Below are 24,905 nucleotides of genomic sequence, written 5' to 3'. Positions count from 1 at the left end.
ATAGCAAAGACCGAAGTGGGAAAATTCAGTAGGGGTTGGATTTCTATTAGGCAATAACTCAGTGTCATCTCATCTGGCATAGTAGTGTGCTTCCTTTGATACTTGGCTAGAAAATAGCCATAGGAGAATACAAACAGCTTCTTGAAGCCTACAGTAGCGTTCTATATATTTGATTTCTGGTTGATCTGCTGGTGGCTGTAGTTTCTGCAGTGCATGTACTTGCCAATTCTGAGCAATTTGTAGTGAGACTTGCGACCGCTGTGTTCTGCGCTTAGTGGCGCACATATCCATAGCAAAGGCCGAAGTGGCAAAATTCAGTAGGGGTTGGATTTCTATTAGGCAATAACTCAGTGTCATCTCATCTGGCATAGTAGTGTGCTTCCTTTGATACTTGGCTAGAAAATAGCCATAGGAGAATACAAACAGCTTCTTGAAGCCTACAGTAGCGTTCTATATATTTGATTTCTGGTTGATCTGCTGGTGGCTGTAGTTTCTGCAGTGCATGTACTTGCCAATTCTGAGCAATTTGTAGTGAGACTTGCGACCGCTGTGTTCTGCGCTTAGTGGCGCACATATCCATAGCAAAGGCCGAAGTGGCAAAATTCAGTAGGGGTTGGATTTCTATTAGGCAATAACTCAGTGTCATCTCATCTGGCATAGTACTGTGCTTCCTTTGATACTTGGCTAGAAAATAGCCATAGCAATAGGATAGGATTGTTTGGTTTTAAAAACTCAAAAAAAAACAAAAAACACAAAAAAAAAAAAAAACACACAAAAAAACACCAAAAAAAACAAAAAGAAGTAAAAAAAAAAAAAAGTTATAACTCTCATTTTAAAAATGTTTAACCCGAGGGCTAGGGGTAGAGGACGAGGGCGGGGACGTGGGCGTCCAACTACTGCAGGGGTCAGAGGCCGTGGTCCTGGGCGGGGTGAGACACCACCTGCTGATGAGGGAGCAGGGGAACGCCGCAGAGCTACACTCCCTAGGTTCATGTCTGAAGTTACTGGGACTCGTGGTAGAGCACTGTTGAGGCCAGAACAGTGCGAACAGGTGATGTCGTGGATTGCTGACAATGCTTCGAGCAATTTGTCCACCACCAGTCAGTCTTCCACGCAGTCCACCCATGTCACCGAAATCCCCACTCCTCCAGCTCCTGCACCTCAGCCTCCTCCCCCCCAGTCTGCCCCCTCCCAGGAAAATTTGGCATTTGAACCGGCATACTCTGAGGAACTGTTTTCTGGACCCTTCCCACAGTCACAAACCACTTGTCCGGTTGCTGCTGAGCAATTTTCCGATGCCCAGGTTTTCCACCAGTCACAGTCTGTGGGTGATGATGACCTTCTTGACGTAGTGGAAGTGTGTAAAGAGGTGTCCGACGATGAGGAGACACGGTTGTCAGACAGTGGGGAAGTTGTTGTCAGGGCAGGAAGTCCGAGGGGGGAGCAGACTGAGGGATCGGAGGATGATGAGGTGACAGACCCAAGCTGGGTTGAGAGGCCGGGTGAACACAGTGCTTCTGAGACGGAGGAGAGTCCTCGACCTGAACAGGTTGGAAGAGGCAGTGGTGGGGCCAGACGGAGAGGCAGGGCCAGAGCTGGTGCATCAGCGCCACTGTCAACTAGTGAAGCTCCCGTGGTGAGGGCTCTTGCGGCGAGGGCTAGATCTTCAGAAGTGTGGAGGTTCTTTAAGGAAACACCGGATGACCGACGGACTGTGGTGTGCAACATTTGCCAAACCAGGCTCAGCAGGGGTTCCACCACTACTAGCTTAACTACCACCAGTATGCGCAGGCATATGAATGCTAAGCACCCCACTCAGTGGCAACAAGCCCGTTCACCTCCGGCCGTGCACACCACTGCTCCTTCCCCTGTGTCAGCTGCTAGTCAGCCCCCTGCCCAGGACCCTGGCACAAAAACCCCATCGTCGCCTCCACGATCCTCCACAGCATCCACCAGCGTTCAGCTCTCCATACCCCAGACGCTGGAGCGGAAACGCAAATATAGTGCAACCCACCCGCACGCCCAAGCCCTTAATGTGCACATCTCCAGATTGCTTAGCCTGGAGATGCTGCCCTATAGGCTAGTAGAGACCGAGGCCTTTCGCAACCTCATGGCGGCGGCCGCCCCTCGGTATTCGGTCCCCAGCCGCCACTACTTTTCCCGATGTGCCGTCCCAGCCCTGCACCAGCACGTGTCAGACAACATCATCCGTGCCCTGACCAACGCCGTTTCTGACAAGGTCCACCTGACCACGGACACGTGGACGAGTGCTGCCGGGCAGGGCCACTATATATCGCTGACGGCACATTGGGTTAACTTGGTGGAGGCTGGGACCGAGTCTGACCCTGGGGCTGCTCATATACTGCCGACGCCGAGGATTGCGGGGCCTACCTCGGTCCAGGTGTTTCAGGCCTACTATGCCTCCTCCTCCTCCCACCCCTCCTCCACCTCCTCCTCCGAACTACCATCCGTGGGCACGGCGCCATCAGTCGGTAGCTCTAGGCACAGCAGCAGTGCCGTCGCTAAGCGACAGCAGGCGGTGCTCAAACTGCTGAGCCTAGGCGACAAAAGGCACACCGCCCAAGAGCTATTACAGGGCATCACGGCGCAGACTGATCTGTGGCTGGCACCGCTGAACCTCAAGCCGGGAATGGTTGTGTGTGACAACGGCCGTAACCTGGTGGCGGCTCTGCAACTCGGCAGACTGACACATGTGCCATGCCTGGCCCATGTGTTAAATCTGATAGTGCAGCGTTTCCTCAAGACATACCCCAATCTGTCTGATTTGCTCACGAAGGTGCGCCGCATCTGTGCGCATTTCAGGAAGTCCAGCCCAGATGCTGCCACTCTCAGGGCAGCGCAGCGCCGCCTCCAACTGCCCGCTCACCGACTGTTGTGCGACGTGCCCACGAGGTGGAATTCAACACTGACCATGTTATCCAGAGTTTACCAGCAGCGCAGAGCGATTGTAGACTGCCAGATGTCAACTTCCACCAGAACTGGTAGTCAGGTCAGTCAGCTTCCTCAAGTCTACAATGAGGAGTGGACGTGGATGTCTGATATCTGTCAGGTGCTGAGTAACTTTGAGGAGTCAACACAGATGGTCAGTGGCGATGCCGCCATCATCAGCCTCACCATCCCGCTGCTTGGCCTGTTGAAAAACTCTCTGGTCAGCATGAAGTCGGAAGCTTTGCGCTCGTCACAAGAGACGGGGGAAGAATATTCCCTTGTTGATAGCCAAAGCACCCTGAGGTCTGTTTCTCAGCGCATATCGGAGGAGGTGGAGGTGGAGGAGGATGAGGAGGAAGAGGAGGAGAATGTTGGCGAGACACAAGAGGGGACCATTGTTGAGTCCTTCACTGTTCAGCGTGTATGGGCAGAAGAAGAGGAGTTGGAGGAGTTGGAGGAGGAGGAAATGGACAGTCAGGCCAGTGAGGGGAGTGAATTCTTACGCGTTGGTACTCTGGCGCATATGGCAGATTTCATGCTAGGCTGCCTATCCCGTGACCCTCGCGTTCAAAGAATTTATTCCAGCACCGATTACTGGGTGTTCACTCTCCTGGACCCACGGTACAAGCAAAATCTTCCCACTCTCATCCCTGGAGAGGAAAGGAGTGTGAGAATGCATGAATACCAGCAGGCCCTGGTGCACAAGTGAAACAGTATTTCCCTTCTGACAGCGCTAGCGGCAGAGTGCGTAGTTCTGCGGGACAAGTAGCGAGGGAGAGTAGGCGAGCAGGCAGCTTGTCCAGCACTGGCAAGGGTACGCTTTACAAGGCTTTTGCCAGCTTTATGTCACCCCAGCAAGACACTGTCACCTGTCCCCAGTCTCGGCAGAGTAGGGCTGATCTTTACAGAAAGATGGTGAGGGAGTACGTAGCTGACCATACCATCGTCCTAAATGATCACACAGCTCCCTACAACTACTGGGTTTCAAAGCTGGACATGTGGCACGAACTGGCGCTGTACGCCTTGGAGGTTCTTGCCTGCCCTGCCGCTAGCGTCTTGTCCGAGCGGGTTTTCAGTGCAGCTGGTGGCATCATCACCGATAAGCGTACACGCCTGTCGACTGACAGCGCTGACAGGCTGACGCTTATTAAAATGAATAAAGGCTGGATTTCTCAGAATTTCCAATCTCCACCAGGTGAAGAAAGCTCAACCTGAATAATTGATCCACTCCTCCTCCTCCTCCTCATTTTCCTCCTTCTCCTCCTCTTTGTACAGTAAAGCAGAGGAAAATGGCTATTTTTTGACAGGGCCCACTGGCTCTTGCTATAGTACTTCATGCATTTAATTTTTCTGGAGGGCCACCTACCCGGTCCTCTGTTTGAAACAATTTTTGTGAGTGCCACATACAGGCACTCAATCTATTCCATTTTTCTGGAGGGCCACCTACCCGGTCCTCTGTTTTAAAAAATTTTTGGGACTGCCACATACAGGCACTCAATCTATTCCATTTTACTGGAGGGCCACCTACCTGCTCCTCTGGTTTGAAACATTTTTGGGACTGCCACATACAGGCACTCAATCTATTCCATTTTACTGCAGGGCCACCTACCTGCTCCTCTGGTTTGAACAATTTTTGGGACTGCCACATACAGGCACTCAATCTATTCCATTTTACTGGAGGGCCACCTACCTGCTCCTCTGGTTTGAAACATTTTTGGGACTGCCACATACAGGCACTCAATCTATTCCATTTTACTGCAGGGCCACCTACCTGCTCCTCTGGTTTGAACAATTTTTGGGACTGCCACATACAGGCACTCAATCTATTCCATTTTACTGCAGGGCCACCTACCTGCTCCTCTGGTTTGAACAATTTTTGGGACTGCCACATACAGGCACTCAATCTATTCCATTTTACTGGAGGGCCACCTACCTGCTCCTCTGGTTTGAAACATTTTTGGGACTGCCACATACAGGCACTCAATCTATCCCATTTTACTGGAGGGCCACCTACCTGCTCCTCTGGTTTGAAAAATGTTTGGGACTGCCACATACAGGCACTATCCAAATTAAATTGTCTCCATAGCAGCCTCCACACGTTGTCTCCATTGCTACCTCCAAAAGTCGTCCATATAGCTGCCTCCATACATCGTCCCTTTATCAAACGAGGTGTGTCAGGCAGAAATTTGGGTTGTTTTCATGGATTCCACATCAAAGTTGTTAACTTTGTCGCCACCCTGCTGTGTTATCCACAAAATATACTGGCAAACTTTTACCATTTAGGGATATTATTTCAGCGCTTCTTGCGCATCTGTTTACATTCCCCTCACCCGCCATATCCTAAACTTATAAGAACGCTACTACACTTGATCTTATACAAAAGGTTCTTAGAAGTGCTGTTTGGGGAGTAGCCTATAGACAGGGGCTTGGATTGGCGAAAGCTCGCCTGGCAGCGGAGCGCCAGCTCCATGCCAAGATCCAACTAACATAGTTTTAACTGCAGCACCTTTAATCTACTACTAGTTCACTGCCTCCATACATCGTCCCCTTATCAAACGAGCTGTGTCAGGCAGAATTTTGGGTTGTTTTCATGGCTTCCATGTTAACTTTGTCGCCACCCTGCTGTGTAATCCACAAAATATACTGGCAAACTTTTATCATGTACCGATATTATTTGAGCGCTTCTTGCTCACCTCCTTTGGTTCCTCTCTGCCACCCATTGGTTTGAAGCCTGAGTCCATTTAGGGTATGTCGCCATGACACTCTCTAGCCTGCTGCCGCTGCCTCTGCATGCCGTCCCCTATAGTGTCAGGGTCAATTATTGGATGTTTTAGATGCTATCTAGCTTCATTCTGTCACTCTGTCATGGCCATGCTGTTGCCCATAATTTTGGCATAATGGTGCGATTATGCAGCCTCAGAGGCATCCATGCATGCTGCCCCTGCTGTTTCCTGTCCATTTCCGTGGTGTTTCCATCCTTTTCTGAGGTTCCCAGGTGTTTGGCCAAGCTTCCCTGTGCAGAGCCTTGGTCCCCTTGAAAAATGCTCGAGTCTCCCATTGACTTCAATGGGGTTCGTTATTCGAGACGAGCACTCGAGCATCGGGAAAAGTTCGTCTCGAATAACGAGTACCCGAGCATTTTAGTGTTCGCTCATCTCTAATCATCACATATTTTTACTTTTCTAGAATAAAATTTGTTAACGACAGAGAATGCAGGTTTATAATGGGAGTCACTGTGTATGATATTGCTGCAAACTTCTAGAACATCTTCTTATTAGTATGTCTTACACATTGCCTTCATTTTGACAGAAATATATCAAGTGTATTTAGTCATAATAGGTTTTTAAAAAGGCATGCATTCTAAAATATTTTGGCAAAACACACAATCAAATGTGCATAACCAAATATAACATAAAAGCTGATGTACAGCTTTGTTCGCCGTGAATACAGAGGCCTAATAAATCTTGAGTTATTACTTTCCCTAGTACAATAAAGAGTATAATGGTTTGGAATGTGCTTAAATGAGAGATCATTACCATTTTTACATTGAGATTGTACTCATTGGTATTCCAGATCTATAGAAAAGTTTACAGATGATTATAGAGCTCTAATTAGTCCCGGGAGGGTGCTGGAAAGGCCGAGCTTCTGCTCATTAGTCTGGCTGCATGGTTGGAAGCTGATTTTAGGTACATTCAATGTGCATAATTTACAGTGAATGACACACACCCATGTTTCTTTTTTTCATTTCCAGATATCGCAACAGCTCATCCCGACAAGAAGTCCATTTTAATGTATGTAACGTCGCTCTTCCAAGTTCTACCACAAAAAGTATCCATTGAGTCTCTTCGAGAATTGGACACCTTGCCTCGCCAAATAATCCATCCAGAAGAGCAATTCAGGCATTTTGATCAGCGGCATTTCTCTCAGCAAGTATGGAAAGTTTTTTTGGTATTCATTACAGGCATTACATATTCTAAAAAAATGTTAGTAGCATGAACCAAGAGCTAAATGCCAAGTGAGAAACTTTTTAATCATATCAAGCACTTTAGAATAAAGGGTGTTTTTTAACAAAATGTTCCTTATTTTTAGGTCTACATTGCACTGCAAAGGGATTTCGTTACTGTTGCACTATTTAAAGCATTTGCGAAACTGAAAACAATTTGACAACATTTAAAAAAAAATGTTTATGCTAATTTTAATTTATTATAATAGTATTTTTAATAAATATTGTGGATGCAAGGATGCTTTGCACTTATGTCTATATAATTATTTTCCTGGGTTCTATAAGAATATAGCGTGGAAAATATTTCACAAGTTACATATTTGGTCTTCAAGATGTAAACATGGGTGATATTTACTTGAATGACCTGGAATTCTATCTGTGGTTCCAGTATTTACAGTAGGAATTACTTATTGGTCCTTTAGCTCATAGCTTTGCATTATGATCTTAATTGGTGATTACAGACATTTTCTGATAAACTGGACCATTCCAATATTAAATATTAAATATACTGGGGGGGCATTCATCAATTTTGCCGCAGTGTCCATGTTTTTGGTGCACAAATTATGCAGTCATTTAGATGGTGATGTTAGATTTTGGCGCAAGGGATTAAATTAATGGATTGGCACACTACCAAAATTGACCATGTTCACGAAGCTGAAAAGCTTAGCTTTTTGCAATTCTAAGTGTGCGCAAAAACTTGTACAAAAAAGCACTGGAAAACTAAAAGTGCCAATAAATATTAAAAAAGTGTGCATGTTGTAAAAGGCACTGACACTTAATAAAAAGGAATCAACTGGCGTAGAAAGGTAAAAAGAAATAGCCTAATAACTGGTGAAAAGTCAATAATAACTGCCCCCCACTGTACATATACGAGGTTGTATACTTTTACACTATAGTGAACCTCTCTAATAAACTTTCCTACTCCCTTCTTTAATGCAATTTTGGATGGTCATTTCAAATAGGTCAAGTAGTTTCTCTAATACTCCTGATTAACCCCTTAATGACTTTCTTATCATATCATATATATCTAATATACCCAGGTGATTTTGACGTTGATATCCAGAGGCAAATTTTACTTCATGTTAGTTGAAAAAAATTGGATAATGTTTTGTGTTTATTTATAAACAAAAACTTTGCGAAAATGTTCATTTTTTAAAAAAATTTTCTGCTTTTCAGACAAATATCCATTCCACTTAAATAACTAATTAACTTTCACCGAATGTCTGATTTATGTTGCCATGGATTTTTATGCACACTTTCATCCTTGGCATCCCATCTCACTTTTTATGTCTGAAGACTTAGAACATTAGGTGCCCTTTTCAAGTTTTCATGAAAATCTCCAAAACCAATGTCATGAGGGACCTCTTCAGTTTTCAAATGACTTGAAATAGTAGCCTAAAAAATAGTAAAGCCCCATAAATTACTCCACTATAGAAACTACGTCCCTCATTGTCTGTTTAAAAGAACATCTTTAAATTAATTTTTTTGTCTTGTGAAAGCAATTTTTTAAGATGGACTCTTCATCAACTGTTTCACCAGTAAAAGGCAAACCATTCCAAGTGATTTTGATGAATAGACTTAGAATAGATATGTATTTTATAGTGTAGTGGATAAAGTTGGTAATGTAAGAACGTTGTCACTCTATTTCATTCTGTTTGGGCTTATGCAATGAAGTGGTTCTTTAAAGATGGGCGGCATACATACCTAGCCCCGTACGGTATTGCCAAGGAGATGTGGTTAATGATTCCTTTAAAGTTGCAGCGTTAAAGGACATCTACCATCAGGATTATGGATTATAAACTAAGTACACTTACATGCTAGTGTGTGCCCCATTTGTCAGGATCCACTCTTCTTTAAGCTTTTTATGTCTTTATTTATTTGACAAAAAAGGCTTCAAAATGAGCCTGAGGGGCTCCACGCTCCATAAAAGTTAATGGAGCCTGGAGTCCTTCAGGCTAGTTTGCATAATTTTTAAATCTAGGGCATAAAAAGTTAAAAGAAGAGCAGCTCCTAATAAAGGGTGCACACACCAGCAAGTAAGTGTATTTGGTTTACAATCCATGATCCTGATGGTAGATTTCCTTTAAAGCCTGAGTAATAGAGAGCTCTTCATCAGCATTATCACCAATGGTATTTTAACCATAGGGCAAACGGTGCCATGTCCACATGCAGTGGCATGTCCCCTCTCAGATCGAAACCTCAAATATAAAAGTGTTCTCAGCAAAGTGGTCAGTGCAGAGGAAGTATATATGTATTCTATGTATATGTTTCTGTCTACTGCTGTCCAGAATATAAAGTATGGAGACATCACAGTAGTACACCTACCCTGCATGTTTAGACAGAACAGTAATACTTCTCATACCTGTGCACAGTATGTAGGCACAGTACAGGACAACTATAGGACTCACATTCTGTATGTTTGGGGGCAAAATTATCCTTATCTGTATATAAGAGTACTGCCAGTAGTTGTACTATTGTGTGTTATGGTTTTCTCTTGGAAGAATAAGGATCCACTTTTGTTAACTTTGCACCGATATGTGGGCTGGATTGTTTTAGATTGCATGCTTTATCGGCATTTGTGCTACAGCTTCCCGTTTTAAAAGCTTTTGCCACATCTGTACCCTAGTATAAACTGGCATGTATGGGGTACCGTTACTCTCTTTATAATTTTGATAAAGAATTCAGAAACCGGTAATTTAATCACTGTTTAGTGATGGTAGCACTCTTTGCCTATCACAGTAGGTGTACTTAAGTTGCACAATACAGATTTAGAATTTCTACCTCAGTTATTTAAGGAGATAAACAATGCTACCACCACATAGAGTTTGTTGAAAGGTTAGCTACAGTGTAACTCGTTGGAGGTTATTTATCTCTGGAATTTAGTTTATTGTTTTTAATTTTTTGGCACATTTGAATATTTGAAAATTGTAACTTTTTAAATCAAACGGATTCTAAATCTCAAAAAAAAAACACACACAAGTTCTGACTTAAGATAACTGACCCTTATGAACCGGTCACTATTTTCAGATGAAGAATAAGCAAGCAAAGCCTCGAAGGAGCATTAAAATTCAAATACCTATAAGAGATGATGGGGGAGATTTACCTTTTCGCATTCGTTTCTGTTTTGGCTTTTTTATTAGTTTAATTTGACAAAAGTGTTTTTTCTTGTATTTTATAGTGCTGATTTCAAAAGGTCAATAAATTAGGACAACTGAAAAAAAGTTGCAAATATTTGCGCACAAAAGACACAGGTTTTACTGTTCCTTTCAGCCAAGTTCACTAGCCGAGGCTAGGTTTGTCTTTGCCCCCTTTTTTTGCGACTCTTGTAAAAGTCAGATGGCCGATATAACTAACTTGAGTATAAACAGCAAGATTTGTTTGATAAATAATTTTAATCTATCCTAAACCTGTGCTCCACGAGATAAATGGGCAAAAAACAAACTGAACAAATTGTGGAACTTTCTTGCATTAAACTTTAGAAAAAAAAGATAAATCTCCGCCAATAAGTAGCCTTAGTGTTTTGTTTCATAAATATTATTTACTATTACAAAAACGTCAATGTAAACAAATTTTAAGAATGTGTTTAGTCTTTATAAAATGGCAGCAAAACATTAACCGGTCTCTGCATTTCGGTGCTCCTGTTGTCCTCCCGTGAAAGTCATTCTAACCTCCGTTGCTTGGCACTGGCACAAATCTACAGCCTTACATGGCAAGCTGAATGTGGAGAATGAAATAAAGGGAACATTAAATAGTTATATGCAGTAATATTTTATGCCTTATGAAATCATTTAAGGGTATGATGGATGAATATTTGTCTGTATGCTTTTACCAATCTGTGTGTGCCTTTTGTCCTCTCATCTCTCCTTCGTAGATCACTGTCAATGTAGCACAGGGACGTGTGCACACCCCTTCACCTCCTCCCAAACCTCGCTTCAAAAGCTATGCCTACACACAAGCTGCTTATGTCATGTACCCTGACCAAAAAGGGATGCAGTTCCCTCAACAGGTCTGTTAAAATTTTTTACTGTGTAAACAATTTTAACGTGCTTTTGGCATGCTGCATGTGAGTGTACTGTTAGAGGTCCAGTCTAGTAAATGTGGGGAAATATGTGTGTGTTTAAAGCTTTTGCAATGCAATAATATAAAAAATAAATAAAGACATTATTCATTTGACAGAAAAATATTGCAGATATAAACACTTAAATGTACATTCAGTGGCTTAAAGTGACCTATCACCAGGGATGTGATTTTTAGTTGTTGACAGGTTCCATCACCCTATGCTATGCTGATTTTAATGCCTTTTCAGCATTTGGAATCATTTCAGTACTTAAGTTATAGGTATATAAGTTTAATCACATTACCTGACTCTCTGCCAGCAGAATGTGGTGAGCTCTCAGGGAGGGGGCAGCTGCAGCCTGTGAGTGCCTGTGTCAGTCTCCTACAAACTCATGCAGCTCCCTCACCCCTCCCAATTTACTTTCATGTGCATTGAGCAGTCATGAGAGGGAGGGGGGTGGTGTGGAGGAGAGGAACAATGTATGAAGAGACACAGCCATACAATGCTGCGGCTACCTCTCTCCTGATGCTTACCACATACTGCTGGCAGGGAGACAGGTAATGTGAATTAAAATTATAAAAACTACCGAAATAATTCAGAATTTTGACAAAGCCATTTTTAAAATCAGCTTAGCATAGACAATTGGAACTTAACACCAGCTAAAAATCACAGTCCTGGTGACAGGTTTGCGTTAACAAAAGACTATGGGGAGATTTAGGGCCACACTGTCTTGTTCCTAGCTTTACTTTTGGAGAGAAAGAAAGTATCAAAAAGTAGTACAAGAAACCAGACAAGGAGATGATCATTTCTCCTCAATGTTTACAAAGATCATAAAATGAAAAAAAAAAATTGTCACACTGACCGTGCTTTCAAACTACCACATGATGGATAAAATGTTGGAGGAGTATTTGAAATATTGCAACTACATGAAAGAAATGTAAGTAAAGTTATGTTTCATTTTTTGTTCTAATTTCTATGGCCAGAAATGAACATTATATTAACATCAAAGGGGGGATTTATCAGAGTTTGTGTGGCAGAATCCTGTAGTTCAAGCTCTGAAATAGGCAAAGCTCTTCCCCTATGCCACCTCCGCACTAAGTGGGCATGGAGGTGTGTGAGTACGGAGTCTGCCTCACATGCCAGTGCACTAGCGTATAATAAACCCCACTAAATAATATTGCTTATTGAGTACATGAACATGAATCAGTCCCGATGACTGACAGTGTGCCATACTAGTCATTGCAGAAAAACAATGATTTAATTCATTTCATTCAAATGAGTGCTGACTGCTGACAAATAAAATTAATGCATTTGATTAGTAGTGGTAGTAGATAAGTGCCCCCACAGTAAAATCTGAAAAAAACATGGCAACATTTTAATTTGTTAAATATTTACAGATTTATGTAAAGGTGTTTGTGCCTCTGTTAGATTTAATTCAAAATCAGCTCAGTAAAGGACAAAACATCCCAGGAGCAAAACAAGATGGAGGTGGTTGTTCATTTTATTTCTCATTGGGATTGAAAGATGACAAATATAATTACTGTGTATACTTGAGTATAAGTCAATCCGAGTATAAGCCAAGGTCCCTTATTTTACCACAAATAACTGGGAAAACTTATTGACTCAAGTGTAAGCCTAGGATGGGAAATGCATGCCTCCGCCGGTAATTTTATGCCAAGTAGCCTCCACCAGTAATGAAATACCACATGCAGCCATCCCTCATTTATAGAATGCCCAGCAGCCTCCCCAATTGATGTAATACCCAGCAGTCTCCCCCAGTAATGAAATGCCTAGCAGCCACCCCAGCCTCTCCCCCGCATAAAGCCATAAAACAGATTATAAAAAAAATAAAAGATCTTTTTCAAACTCCATGCAGCTGATAGAATCCCTGAAGTCTGCCACCCCTGTAGTTCACAATGGCACAATACTGGCCCGAAGAAACCTTCTCCTCCATTAGCAGTAAGGAGATGGTTGGCGCAGGAGCTCTGATGTCAGGTGTACAGATGTGCCCTGGACACCCTTCCCCCAGTTACCCCCATGGTGTAAGGCTCGATAGCAGCCACGGACACATCTTTATTAGATGCCACTTCAGTCCTCCTTTCAAATGTTACAAGCTTAACAGCCGTCACACTGTTGGGCACTTGCTCCTGTGACACAGGCACCACCCCCCTGTTTAGCGGTGACACAGTTGCACTCTGTACTTCCGCCATACCAGAGACCCTGACATGTCTGCCTGAGTCCTGCACTCATTCATCCCTCCTGTCCTCAGCCAGTACAGTGCACCTAACACATGTTTACTGTGTACCGGAAGCACTGAGGTGAGCAGCAAACACTTCCCTGCTGCCTCTATCTCAAATGACTTATGTATAAGCTGAGTTGAGGTTTTTCAACTGAAAAACTAGACTTATACATGAGTTTATATTTATGCATCATATTCTGATCATATCTACACTACAAATACACATACAGAACACATGCATTTAAAACCTAAACACATCGATTGTATATTTTTGTATTCAATAATATAGTTACTAATGGCTTTCATATACCTCAATATGTTTTATTTTACAACTTTTGATAATTGGTCTAATATGAATCTGAGGTAATCACTTTGACATGCTCTATTTCACTCATGAATATTTGACTGCTCACAGCTTGCATATCTCTAATATTGATTATATACCTGGAATTGTAACATTTACCACTCTTATGCCATCTTCATGCCAATTAGATGGTAAGAACACCAAAGAATAGGACAATGTCACATAATCATGGAGACTAATTTTAAGCTACATGAAAACATATTCATGAGAAATACACAAGTAGCATGCGTCAAGTAGCACAAAAACAAATCCTTATTAATAGGCGGTAAGAAGCATGGAGTGGACCTTCATGGGATGTGAGGGTTATAGCACAATTCTACACATTTGTGTGCTAGAGATACATGTGCTGGATATACAAAAAGAGGCTAAGTGTATCCAGTGCAAGCTGCTGCAACGGGAACATCGAGCACTGGTGTACGATGTGTGAGTGCTTCCCGACCAACTTTCCCTCACAAAACCATCCACATAAAACCTCATGCAAATTAACATATAAACCATTGAATAAAAGTATACAGTAAAACGAAAAAAAACAACACTTGTCCTTGATGACAAAGTTTACTTAATTGTCCAGGGTGTACTATAATCCAGTCTCTGATAAATTGGGAATTAGCACCATCTGGTCCCATTCCAAAAGAAAGCATAGTAAGCAAGGAATAATTCATTACCTGGTAAAACAGAAAGTCTTTGCTGATTTAAAGGGGTTTTCTCACGAAAACAACGCTAATTACACGGGATAGGGCCTAACTTGCTGATCACTGCACTGAGATCGGGAAAACGATGGGTCCAACTGATCCCCCGCCGCTCCTCATCACCGATCTGCTCCATTAATCTTTATAGAGCTGACGGAGATTGCCGAGCACTGCATCTTATGCAAAGTCAAAGTAGGATTTCCATATTTTTAAAGAGTATATTTAAAAGTTAAACGGAAAACTCCAGAATTTGTGCTTTGATACAAAAAGCGTTAATATAAAAACAAATGGCTATGTGCTGTAGAAGCATAATGACAGGTTAATTGCTTCACAGTGGCGGATGACTTAGCAGAGAAACAGCATAAGTGGAAAGGATAATGAGATGACATACAAGCGCAACATAAAGTTAAGATAACACTGAAGTAGGAATTAATATGTTAGCTATGAGAGTTTCATTATGTACCTACTATTCTTAACTACTGACTATATTAGTTTTCTTTTATGAAATGAAGTAGGAAAACGTGCATCTTGGCGCATTTGTTACTTTTGCGTAATGTAGATTAAGTGTTTGAAAATATTGAGTGAAACAATGTTCTTTTATGTCTTAGAGGAAATCTTCCATGAAAATCAAGAATGATAAACAAGCAAACACTTTCTCATAGATCCAGGCACCCTGATTTCCGGCTCATTAGCATAATTGTAAAAGTAGATTTTAGAAGGAAGGAGGCCATGAATAACAAATATAACTATATTACTACTGTCACTGTGGTTTGTTTATCTTGATTTTGATGGTAGATTTCCTTTAACATAAACGTTCATCTCATAATACTGATAAAAGGCTTACCATCCTTCCCTGATTAATTTCTTTGGTATTAATTTTTTTTATACAGAATTCCAAATCCCAAGCATGCATGTCCATTGTGACACAGTGAAAACTTGTCCAGTGCCTTCAGCTTTTTTATTGCCCATGTGCCAGCCCTGGCTACAATAGCAGGATATTTCTTAGCTGCTTTGATATCTCCAATAAAAATCTACTAAAAAATCTTTTTAAAAAAATCTCATCATTCACAGTAGACATGAATAAGGCTTAGACAAAAGATAAAATGTATAGGTCTTCATTCTACTCTTCCTTTCTCTTTGTCTTAGACATATTCATGATAAATAATTTTTATTGTGAGTTATAAAATATTTTAACAGGAGTTCATAGCACCTAATAGTATGTTTATAGATTAATTAAAAACTATAACAATTCAAAAAAATAAACTTTGGATGATTATGCACCAGGAAAATAGATACTATTTTGTATAAAAACATAATTAACCATATTGACAAATGTAGGACATATGGTTTCATAAAACTTATGACTGTTATCTGATTCTACCACTTTGTGTTTAAGTGTATTGATTTGTAGATTTGGTTTTATTGGATATTGCAAAGAAACTTAGCTAATTAACTATCCATCTACTTAATTAATATTTTCTATTTTAGACACACATATATGGCTGCTAATTAGATTAATGCATGTAATATCGACTAAACAGTTTCTCCATATGTATCCCCTTCTTTTCTTATCACACCAGCTGTATAAAAAGTGCTATAAATGCTATCATTGAGATTATTTTAATATATTTATTGCCAGGGCTTCTCATTTTACCTGGCTGTACAACAGAGTCTGTACAGCCAAGAATAATCAGTCCATCTAAACATACACTGTTTGAAAAGCCTCCAGGGCTATCTGAAGTAATCCATTTTCTCATAAAAAATAACATATGACAGATAAAATCAGAAGCTATCTTCTTCCATATATTTTTGCTTGGTGGGATGTTTGATTGGAGATATCTAAACTATCACTGTTATAATGAAAACTGCAGTGAAAAGGAAAATTGGTATAAAAAGAACAGAAATAGAAAGTTCAGAACATTAATACCTTTTTCTCCGTTGATATTTTTTGACATTTACACTTGTTTTGAGGTGCCAGTACATGACACTTGATCAGCTGGGTAATCCAGCAGAGACCTAGAAAAACAAAGACAAGGACAAATATAAATAAATAAATTTGCCAACAAAGTACATCATTACTCAATTCTCACATTTCAGTATAAAAATATATGAAACAAGTCAGAAAAATATATTCATTCCTACTGTACTTTTACATCATCACTGTTATCAGGATAACACATTTGCACTGGTTTCCATAACCTATTTAATACTTACTCTTATTCTGGTTTTATCATTAACATTGCTGATTTTGTTTTTAAACGTATATATAAAAATAAATCTATACCAGCAAAGATGATTGAGTCATGGAGATGTCTGTTACAAGGATGCAGTCATCATCATTATTTTCTCTCTGCTCTCTCTCTGTCCTTCCTTCCTCCCTCCTTTCTTATACAGCCATCAGCTGATTCTGTGAGGAAAGTAAATTAGCTCATTTGGAGAATGGAAGGGGGGTGGGGAATGAGGAAGAGCAAGAGATAACAGAGCAGAGAGGAGAGGAGATAATGATGATAACACAGAAACTCGGACACCCCCCCCGGCTTGCTGCAGTTTGGTTGTAGGGAGCCAGGTAAACTTTTGTATACTTTTAAAATTGTCTAGAGGCAGTAATGCTAATTATAAAAGTAGATTCACTTGTCTATAGGTGAAAATCCTGATGATGGGTTCCCTTTAACTTTTGCCTAGTAATCTGGGAGGAAAAAACATTGTTATGATCGCAGTTTTACAGGGGAGACTAGTGTTACAAGGAATATAATAAGAACTACTTTAAAAAAAGACTACATGCAGTTTTTTATGCAGTAGTTCTCCAGTTAGAGCGCCAGTATTATATGTATGATTTGTGTAACCCCAGCACCAAACTGATATAAAATAAATAATGGCCATATTAAATAATGTATGTATAATTTTGGCCATGAACAGGTTGCCCAGGATCTGCCGAGTAGTGACTATGGCACTCAGATTAGCTTTGCTGTTCCTTTACTTCCTGACATGCACATCAGCATAACTTATATAGTGGCTTGGCTTAGTATTGACAAAAATAACTGCTATATCCAGGTGTGTAAACCTTGTAGAAACATACCCAAGAGACAGGTGGCCCTAACGCCTGCCAGAGATGCTAAGTACTAACTTAGCACTGGTAAAAGGTATAAATACCCTATGAATTTCCGTTGACAAGTTTTCTCATGTTAGATATCATTTCCCCTAAAAAAATACACACCTAAAAATAAGACCTAGTACAATCTTTTTTTCAAAAGTCTTCCTGAAAATAAGACCTAATATCAATCATTGCTACAGCTCCCCCCACATTAGCATTAGTAGAACTTTTTGATATTGCAAGAGGATGCAGTGTGGGTGAAGAATTAATTTGTGTTTCAAATGTGCTACGAGAAACTACCTGAACAAGAAGGGCTCATTTAGGAAAGTGCTATTGGTAAACATGAGAGATTAGGGCCAATGATTCCAATAGAAATGGTGTCACAAGAAATTCAGACTGAAATTCAGGGTTTGGAGAGTTATAGGGATTTTAGAGGAAAGTTTTTTGTGTTCAACAATAAATGTGAATTCATGTTCATAGAAGACTTTCTCTGAAAATAAGACCTATTAACTCTTTAGGAGCAACAATTAAGATAAGACACTGTCATTCTTTTCAGGGAAATACGGTAGTAGTACAATACTGTCATTAGGTATAGTGGGTGGGGTATAATTCTCGGTTGAACCTCAAAACAATAGAGGTGTCTGTTAATATGAGAATACTCTTCATTCACATATTATGAGACCCAGGGCCGGCTCCAGGATTCAGTGGGCCCCTGGGCGACAGAGCCTCAGCGGGCCCCTTAGCAGTAAACTCATGTGGCAGCATTAAAAAAATATAGAATTTAATGAATTAACCTCTTAGTGATTTATACCGTACATGTAAACATTGTAACGAATCCTATGTAAAAATGCCATGTACTGCAATTTAGTAGTATTGCAGTATATGGTAGGAGCGATCAGGCCATCTAGGGTTAAATTACCCTAGAGGGTCTAAAAAAACTAAAAAAAAAAAAAATGAATTCAATAAGATTCATCCCTCTTTTCCTACAACTGATATACAAGTAAATAAACAGTAAAAATCACAAAAACAGGCATCACAGCTTCTCAAACTGCCTGATCAAAATATAAAAATGGTTATTCCTGACGGTGAACCCCATAATGGAAGATAGCGCCTAATTAGCCAAAACGCCACCTTTACATCACATACATTTTTTTTATAAAAAGTGATCAAAAAGTTGCAGTCCTCAAAATGGTAGCAATGAAAATGTCGGCTCATCTCACACACAGCTCCTACACCATAGTATGAAAAAGTTTTAATTTGTATTAAAATGCAATAAAACCTACATATATGGAAAAAACTGAGCCCACAAGAAAGTGACACAAATGCGTTTTTTTGCCAATTTCCCCACATTTGGAATTTTTTCCAACTTCCCAGTACACGGCATGGAATAATAAATAGCGTCACTGAGAAGTAAAGTTTGTTATACAGAATAAAGCCCTCACACTGCTCTGTACATGGGAAAATGAAAACGTTATAGATTTTAGAAGGTGTGAAGTGAAAAAAATGAATGTAAAACATTGCGTCCTTAATGGGTTAATGTACAGCCCCTCAATTTAATATACAGCCCCTCACATAAATATACAGCCCCTCACATAAATATACAGCCCCTCAGATTAATATACAGCCCATCTCATAAATATACAGCCCCTCAGATTAATATACAGCTCCTTTTACCTGTAACATCCAGGCTCCATTAGTTAGGAACCATATAGTGGACAGTAGAAAAATAATAAATGTTAACTCACCTCATGCAGGTCCCACGCTCCTCTTCACCTCTTCTGGGGCCGCGATCCTCAGGGCAGCGTCTTCTGTGCGGCAGCCAGGACGCTGGCGGCGTGAGGTCATGACGTCGCCGGCCAGCGTCCTGCACAGAGATGCTCTGCCTGTCACTTGCAGAGGCCTCCCAGGGTCCCGCTTGCGGCTCCGCCCCCTGTCACCCGCGCCAGCACGCCGGCTCTCAATTACATCGGCGGCACAAGGTAGCCGATGTAATTGAGTTTTAAGATCGGGCCAGCGTTCGCCTTGGGCCCCTCTGGAAGCTCTGGGGCCCCGGCACTTGCCCGGCTAAGCCGGGTGCTGGGGCCGGCCATGATGAGACCTCTAATGTTAACTCCACATTACTTTTGAGGTTCAAGTGGATCTCTTTTGTAATATGTAATTCAAAGTTGAACCCCTTTTTGTGATAAATGTTTTTGTGGCACAGCCCTTTAATGAAGCATGAATATTATGTAACATGACATGTAATAAGATGATGTTAATGTCACTATTCTGAAAAAAATGTAAAACACTAACAAGAAATACTAGTGTCTTGTACTTTATTGTAAAAAATGGCTGTTATATTATGTCACGTAAAAAGCACAAAATTTGCTGGTAGTTTTCCTGAATTATGTATCTTGGAAATTTAGCAGTCGAGTAAGTGAGTATAAATCACTCAAATCATTCTGCACTTGATTTACTGCATAATGCTTTACCAAAATGCTGCAAAGTGGAAGTGGTGCAGTTATCAGCCAACAAACAAGCAAAAGCAATTTCAATAAAGTTTTTTGTTTCTTCTTAAAGAAAGAGAAAATGTTGAAAAAGACATTTTCTCTGCAGGATGTTTCAGCTCAGTTTGCAGAAATCTATTTCAGTGGCTAAAAACAAAATTTGGATTTCATCAAAATGCATTCACTACTGCTGAGCTGTTTGATATTACATGCAAAAAAGGTAAGAGCTAAACAGAGTAAAGGCACCTAATTTCCGCAGAGTAATGGCAACAGCAACATTTAGTGCAATTCCACAAATCATTCTGACTGTCACACAATATTTCAAGTAAAACTATTTCTTTGGAAATAATTATATTCAATCACTATATGACAACAACCTAAATAAGTTGTATGAATCAAACAAAGGGCATTCATAAAGGTGACAAGGCTCTCTCATACCACCCATTTCATGTTTAGCTATAATGAGCAGATAATATGATATAAGTTCCATATTCTGCACTAGCTTTGCCATTGAAGTATATAGAGGAAGATTTATCAAAATTGCCTTAAAGTTAGACAAACAGTTTTATTCTATGTTTGACCATATGGTCGATGGTAACATTTTTGTTGTAGTTTCGGTCACATACCTTCATATAGTTTTGAGTCTCTATTGATGCATAAGTTAACAAAGGGGTTAAAAACTGTCTCAAACAAATTGATAAATCTGCCCCATTAAGTTCCAGCAGATTTGTAGCAAATGTGCACAGCACTCAGTGTCACTATGGGGCAGATTTATCAAGCAGTCTGAAAGTCAGAATATTTCCAATTGCCCATGGCAACCAATCACAGCTCCCCTTTAAAATATTCATGAGCACTGGTGAAATGAAAGCTGAGCTGTGATTGGTTGCCATGGGCAACTGGAAATATTCTGACTTTCAGACTGCTTGATAAATCTGCCCCTATGTCTTCTTGAAGGTGTTCTGTAATAAAAGTTTTGGATTTGCAGGTTCTTTAAAATGGTGGCACAGTTTTTTGGTGTAAATTAGATGGTGCAAAGTAAGACCTCACAAAACGACCCCAGATTTACCATCTAGTATAGGACACATAAGACTGTCTAGTCCAAGGCCCCCTGCAGTCTCTGGAAACAGACACATGTGCTGGCAGCCTAAATTCATTGTTTTACTCTGCAAAAATGTTGATAAATCTCCCCCAATGTCCTTCAGGTCACTTCTAATATAGTCTGTGTAGCTCCAAATGTAGACAGATCATTTGAGAGAATGAAATGGCAGACATCTAGTGCATAAAGTGTTGTAAAACTCCTAAGAGCTCATTTAATTGCATAATTTGGTTCAGTATGCATAAAAGTCTATTTATAGCTAAAAGGTTGCTCAGATTAAGATCAAGTCCCCTGTTTATAGCCCTGTGATCATAATACACTTCAATTGAATCAAAAGGGCAGTTCTTAGAAAGAATTTCATCTTTATCTATTTATCTGAATCTAATAATTTCAATGTCATTCACTCCTCCTGTGTTTCTGGAAATACATTGAGCATATAAAGTACATTGTTTTGACATTTTTATTAATATAAGCAGTTATTACTATTAGACTTAAAAGTTTGTAAGGACAGGTAAAAAAGTGCAATCCCAGTGCTTCCCACAAACTTTGTCCCTGCCTACCTCCTGACCCTGTGCTAAATTGTTGAAGAAAACTTGGAAACTGTCCCTACTTTGGGTTCAAGCACATAAAGAAAACAAAGAGACAAACTCAGACAAACCTCTTTAAAACCAATACGGCAGTGAGATACTAAATTGTAGAGCAAAGAACTCAAGGGTTCAGATACACAGCAAAAGCATAGAGAGTATACTGATATGTGAACTTTAGCAGGTCTCTGCTCTTAAAGAAAGTACATGTAAAAATGTATTTTGCATCCCGCATCCAGGATCCTATTGATAATTTCTACATGTTTTGTGATGGATATGGTCATTGCAGTGATGTAGCTGTGGTGATCATGCTTGCACAATGAAATTCTTTCAATTTTATATGGGAGTGTATGTGAGTGTGTATGCATTACTAGCACAACAAAGCCATTCTTCAGAATTTAGTAGCACACCCCTGAAAACGACATACTTGACATTGGTTACAGTGGCCTTGGGCCTTCAGCATACTCCTGCAGTACCAGCCACTTCATATAATAACACTTTATTGCACAATACTACTGAGTATCCCTAGTTTAGAGTATATTTAAAAACAATTTTTTTTTTCATTTTTCTGTGATAAATAATAAAATGAAACATTGTCATTAACCATATGTTTGTCCTTCAGCTACAAAATGTTACTTATTTGTGTTTGCTGTGAGATATAAAGTAAGTATTTACACCTTACTGCCTTCATACACGTGCCATCTGTTCAGAATACATGGATATTTACATTTTGACAGATTTATTTTGAAATATTTGGCATTAAAATGTCAATTACCATACAAGAAAGTAGAGGTCACTATAGAAATGAGTCATCATTGCCTATTTACATATCTTCCTTTGTACTTGAATGGATTGTTAATTATGATATTGAAATATGGAAAAAAATAGATCATTGTAGTGACTAAATTGGACTAGATTTTGATTTTTTATGTTACAATGGAAAAACAGTTATTCTTATTAAAGAAACACTCCAGTCAAGGCTAATTCATTGAATATGATGTAAAGCCTGAAGGTAGGAGCATGACTCATTTTCATTGTATATCTAGAACCCTGCTAAAACCTAGAGTCATCCTCTTTCCTTCAGACACTGCACAAAGCTTATTCCAATTAATTAGTTTTGACTGGAGTGTTCCATAGTGCTAAATATGGAAGACTAATGGACTTACTTATTAACTATATCTCACTGTACTCATAACACCTATGGGCAAAAAATGGGTTTATCCATCTGATCCTTGGTGCCCGGGGAGGGTAGTGATTCTTCAACTTAACCAGATTAAACAGAAAGGAGTAGGTTATATATTTTTCTAGTGGGAACAACGAACAACAGCTTTGTTTTTTCAAGCTTCATGGGGCCTAACATGGCCACATTTAACCCCTTACCAACATGTGACATAATACTACTTTACATGACGGGTGCGGGTGCATGGAGAGGGCTCACGGGCTGAGCCATCTCCATATCCTCTCCAGCATATTGAAGCAAAGGCTTACCGGTAACCCCCGCGATTGGTGGCAGCACTAATAATCGGTGTTTTCCCGCCGATCACCACAGATGGCTCCAAAAAGATGGGGGTGCATGTCATCGGGGAGCAGAGATCTGTTGCAATGACCGGAGGCTGCTTCGTGTTAACCCTTTCATTACAATGTGCTATCAGCACATTGTAATGAATGAGGAGGAAAACCCCCATATATTGCCATACTGTAGTATGGCAGTATGTGGTAGGATTGATCACACAACCTAGGGTTAAAGTACTCTAGGGAGTCTGAAAAATAGTAAAACTAAAAATAAAAGGTTAGAAAAAAAATTATAATAAAAAAATACTTTTTAAAAAATATTTAAAAAATATTAAAAATTCTATAAAAAAGTGATTAAAAGGTCATACAGTCCTAAAAATGATAACATTGTAAACTTCATCAAAAGTCACAAAAGCTCTGTATACCAAAGTATAAAAAAGTTATTAGCACCAGAAGATGGTAAAATCCCACATTTTTTTTGTACAGGAGGTTTTAATTTTTGTAAATGTATGAAAACATGGTGTACATCTTGTCTTAGTCTTTGGGTAATCTCCTTTAACTGAGCCATAGCTGCAATACTTGGCACTACCTATGGTCAGGAGAGGAACATTATAAAACCTATACAAGTTTGGAATCCCCGTAATCGTACCGACTCAAACAATAAACTAGACATGTCATTTGGGGCACACAGTGAAATCCGTAAAATCCAAGCTCACAAGAATACTGCGCAATTGCGTTTTTTCACCAATTTTACTGCATTTGGAATTTTTTCCCACTTCCTAGTACACGGCATGGAATATTAAATACCAGCATTTTGAAGTGTAATTTATTACGCAGAAAATAAGCCTAAACACTGCTCTGTACATGGAAAAAAAAAAATTAAGTTATAGATTTTTGAAGGTGGGGAGTGAAAAATGAAAATGAAAAAACGAAAAAGGGCATTGGCGGGAAAGGGTTAATACTGGGTCTGGATTATTAATTTTGGAAATATTCCTTTTACTTGGGAAATGTAATGTTCCTTTGTTTCAGTGACCGATTCACACTATCTTTGATCATACTGTGATCTATTGAAGTGTTGGCACTTCTGTTTAATGGGGAAGAAGGGAATTCTTATGTCATAAATCAGTAGGATGCCAAAAAAATTTACAAAAACAGCAATAAAACAAATTTCTTTTCTGTCCTGCACTGACTATACATAATACCGTCCTGCTAGCTTTCAGCGACCTTAATTGCAGATCTCACACAGACAGGTTTTTGTGTCTCAAGGTAGAGAGCTAATTGCCCTCCTGACTTTCCATATTTGACGCCCTCTGGTGACTTAATTTAATAAGCAGCATGTGAGACGTTGGTCTGCTACCTCACATAGGAGAAGAACCTTGGAGAAAAATACCTCCCCGCCTTCATAAATAGTTATGTTTGCTCTCAATTTTCTATGTGATTTAACCACAGCAATTCTGCTATTATAATATGCTGCCTTCTCTATGTAAAGTAATTGTTATATGGTTCTCACATATGGCTGATATTGCAGGTACACAGGAAAACATGAAAAATACATGATGTCCCTACCTCCTACCACAACAATTATAAATGTTCTGTGATGTGTATCTAATTTCTTTAAAAAGCTCTTAGCTTTACACTGAGTAGCATAACTTTTGTAATGGGAATTAGTCTTTGATAGTTGATATGTGGCTTAATTAAAAATCAAGTAAAGCATGACGAAGGCTTCTGCATTGGAAGAGACCAAGGGTTCTTAATGAGATATGTGCATGTCTTTTCTAAAACCATCATTGAATATGAAAATGTGTTTCGTTTTTTTTTTTTTTTTAACTGCTTGG

At 40.0% G+C, this 24,905-nt stretch overlaps 1 protein-coding gene and 1 long non-coding RNA gene across 14 annotated transcripts in view; one reads left to right on the top strand and one right to left on the bottom strand.

Moving 5' to 3' along the window:
• The window catches only part of DMD (dystrophin), a 1,566,296-nt gene that overhangs the window by 484,972 nt on the left and 1,056,419 nt on the right, over positions 1 to 24,905 (top strand). For 12 of the 13 annotated variants that reach the window (XR_011853162.1, XR_011853161.1, XM_072135923.1 and 9 more), the window contains 2 exons: positions 6,701 to 6,879; positions 10,824 to 10,958. Coding sequence is in view for 11 of the 13 variants with exons in the window: in XM_072135923.1 (XP_071992024.1) it covers positions 6,701 to 6,879; positions 10,824 to 10,958 (314 nt within the window). In the remaining 2 variants the exon portion in view is untranslated. The remainder of the gene's footprint in view (positions 1 to 6,700; positions 6,880 to 10,823; positions 10,959 to 24,905) is intronic. The other variant, XM_072135922.1, reaches the window with a different exon arrangement.
• The window catches only part of LOC140118262 (uncharacterized), a 41,462-nt gene continuing 26,486 nt past the window's right edge, over positions 9,930 to 24,905 (bottom strand). The window contains exons 2-4 of the long non-coding RNA XR_011853163.1: positions 16,229 to 16,317; positions 15,146 to 15,283; positions 9,930 to 10,666 (exon numbers count right to left, since the gene is read on the bottom strand). This is a non-coding gene — a long non-coding RNA (uncharacterized lncRNA). The remainder of the gene's footprint in view (positions 10,667 to 15,145; positions 15,284 to 16,228; positions 16,318 to 24,905) is intronic.

This window comes from Engystomops pustulosus, chromosome 2, assembly GCF_040894005.1.
Source record: "Engystomops pustulosus chromosome 2, aEngPut4.maternal, whole genome shotgun sequence".
Classification (NCBI taxonomy): Eukaryota; Metazoa; Chordata; class Amphibia; order Anura; family Leptodactylidae; genus Engystomops; species Engystomops pustulosus.
Note: the sequence above shows the minus strand (reverse complement) of the source record. Positions and strands in the feature narration are given on the sequence as shown.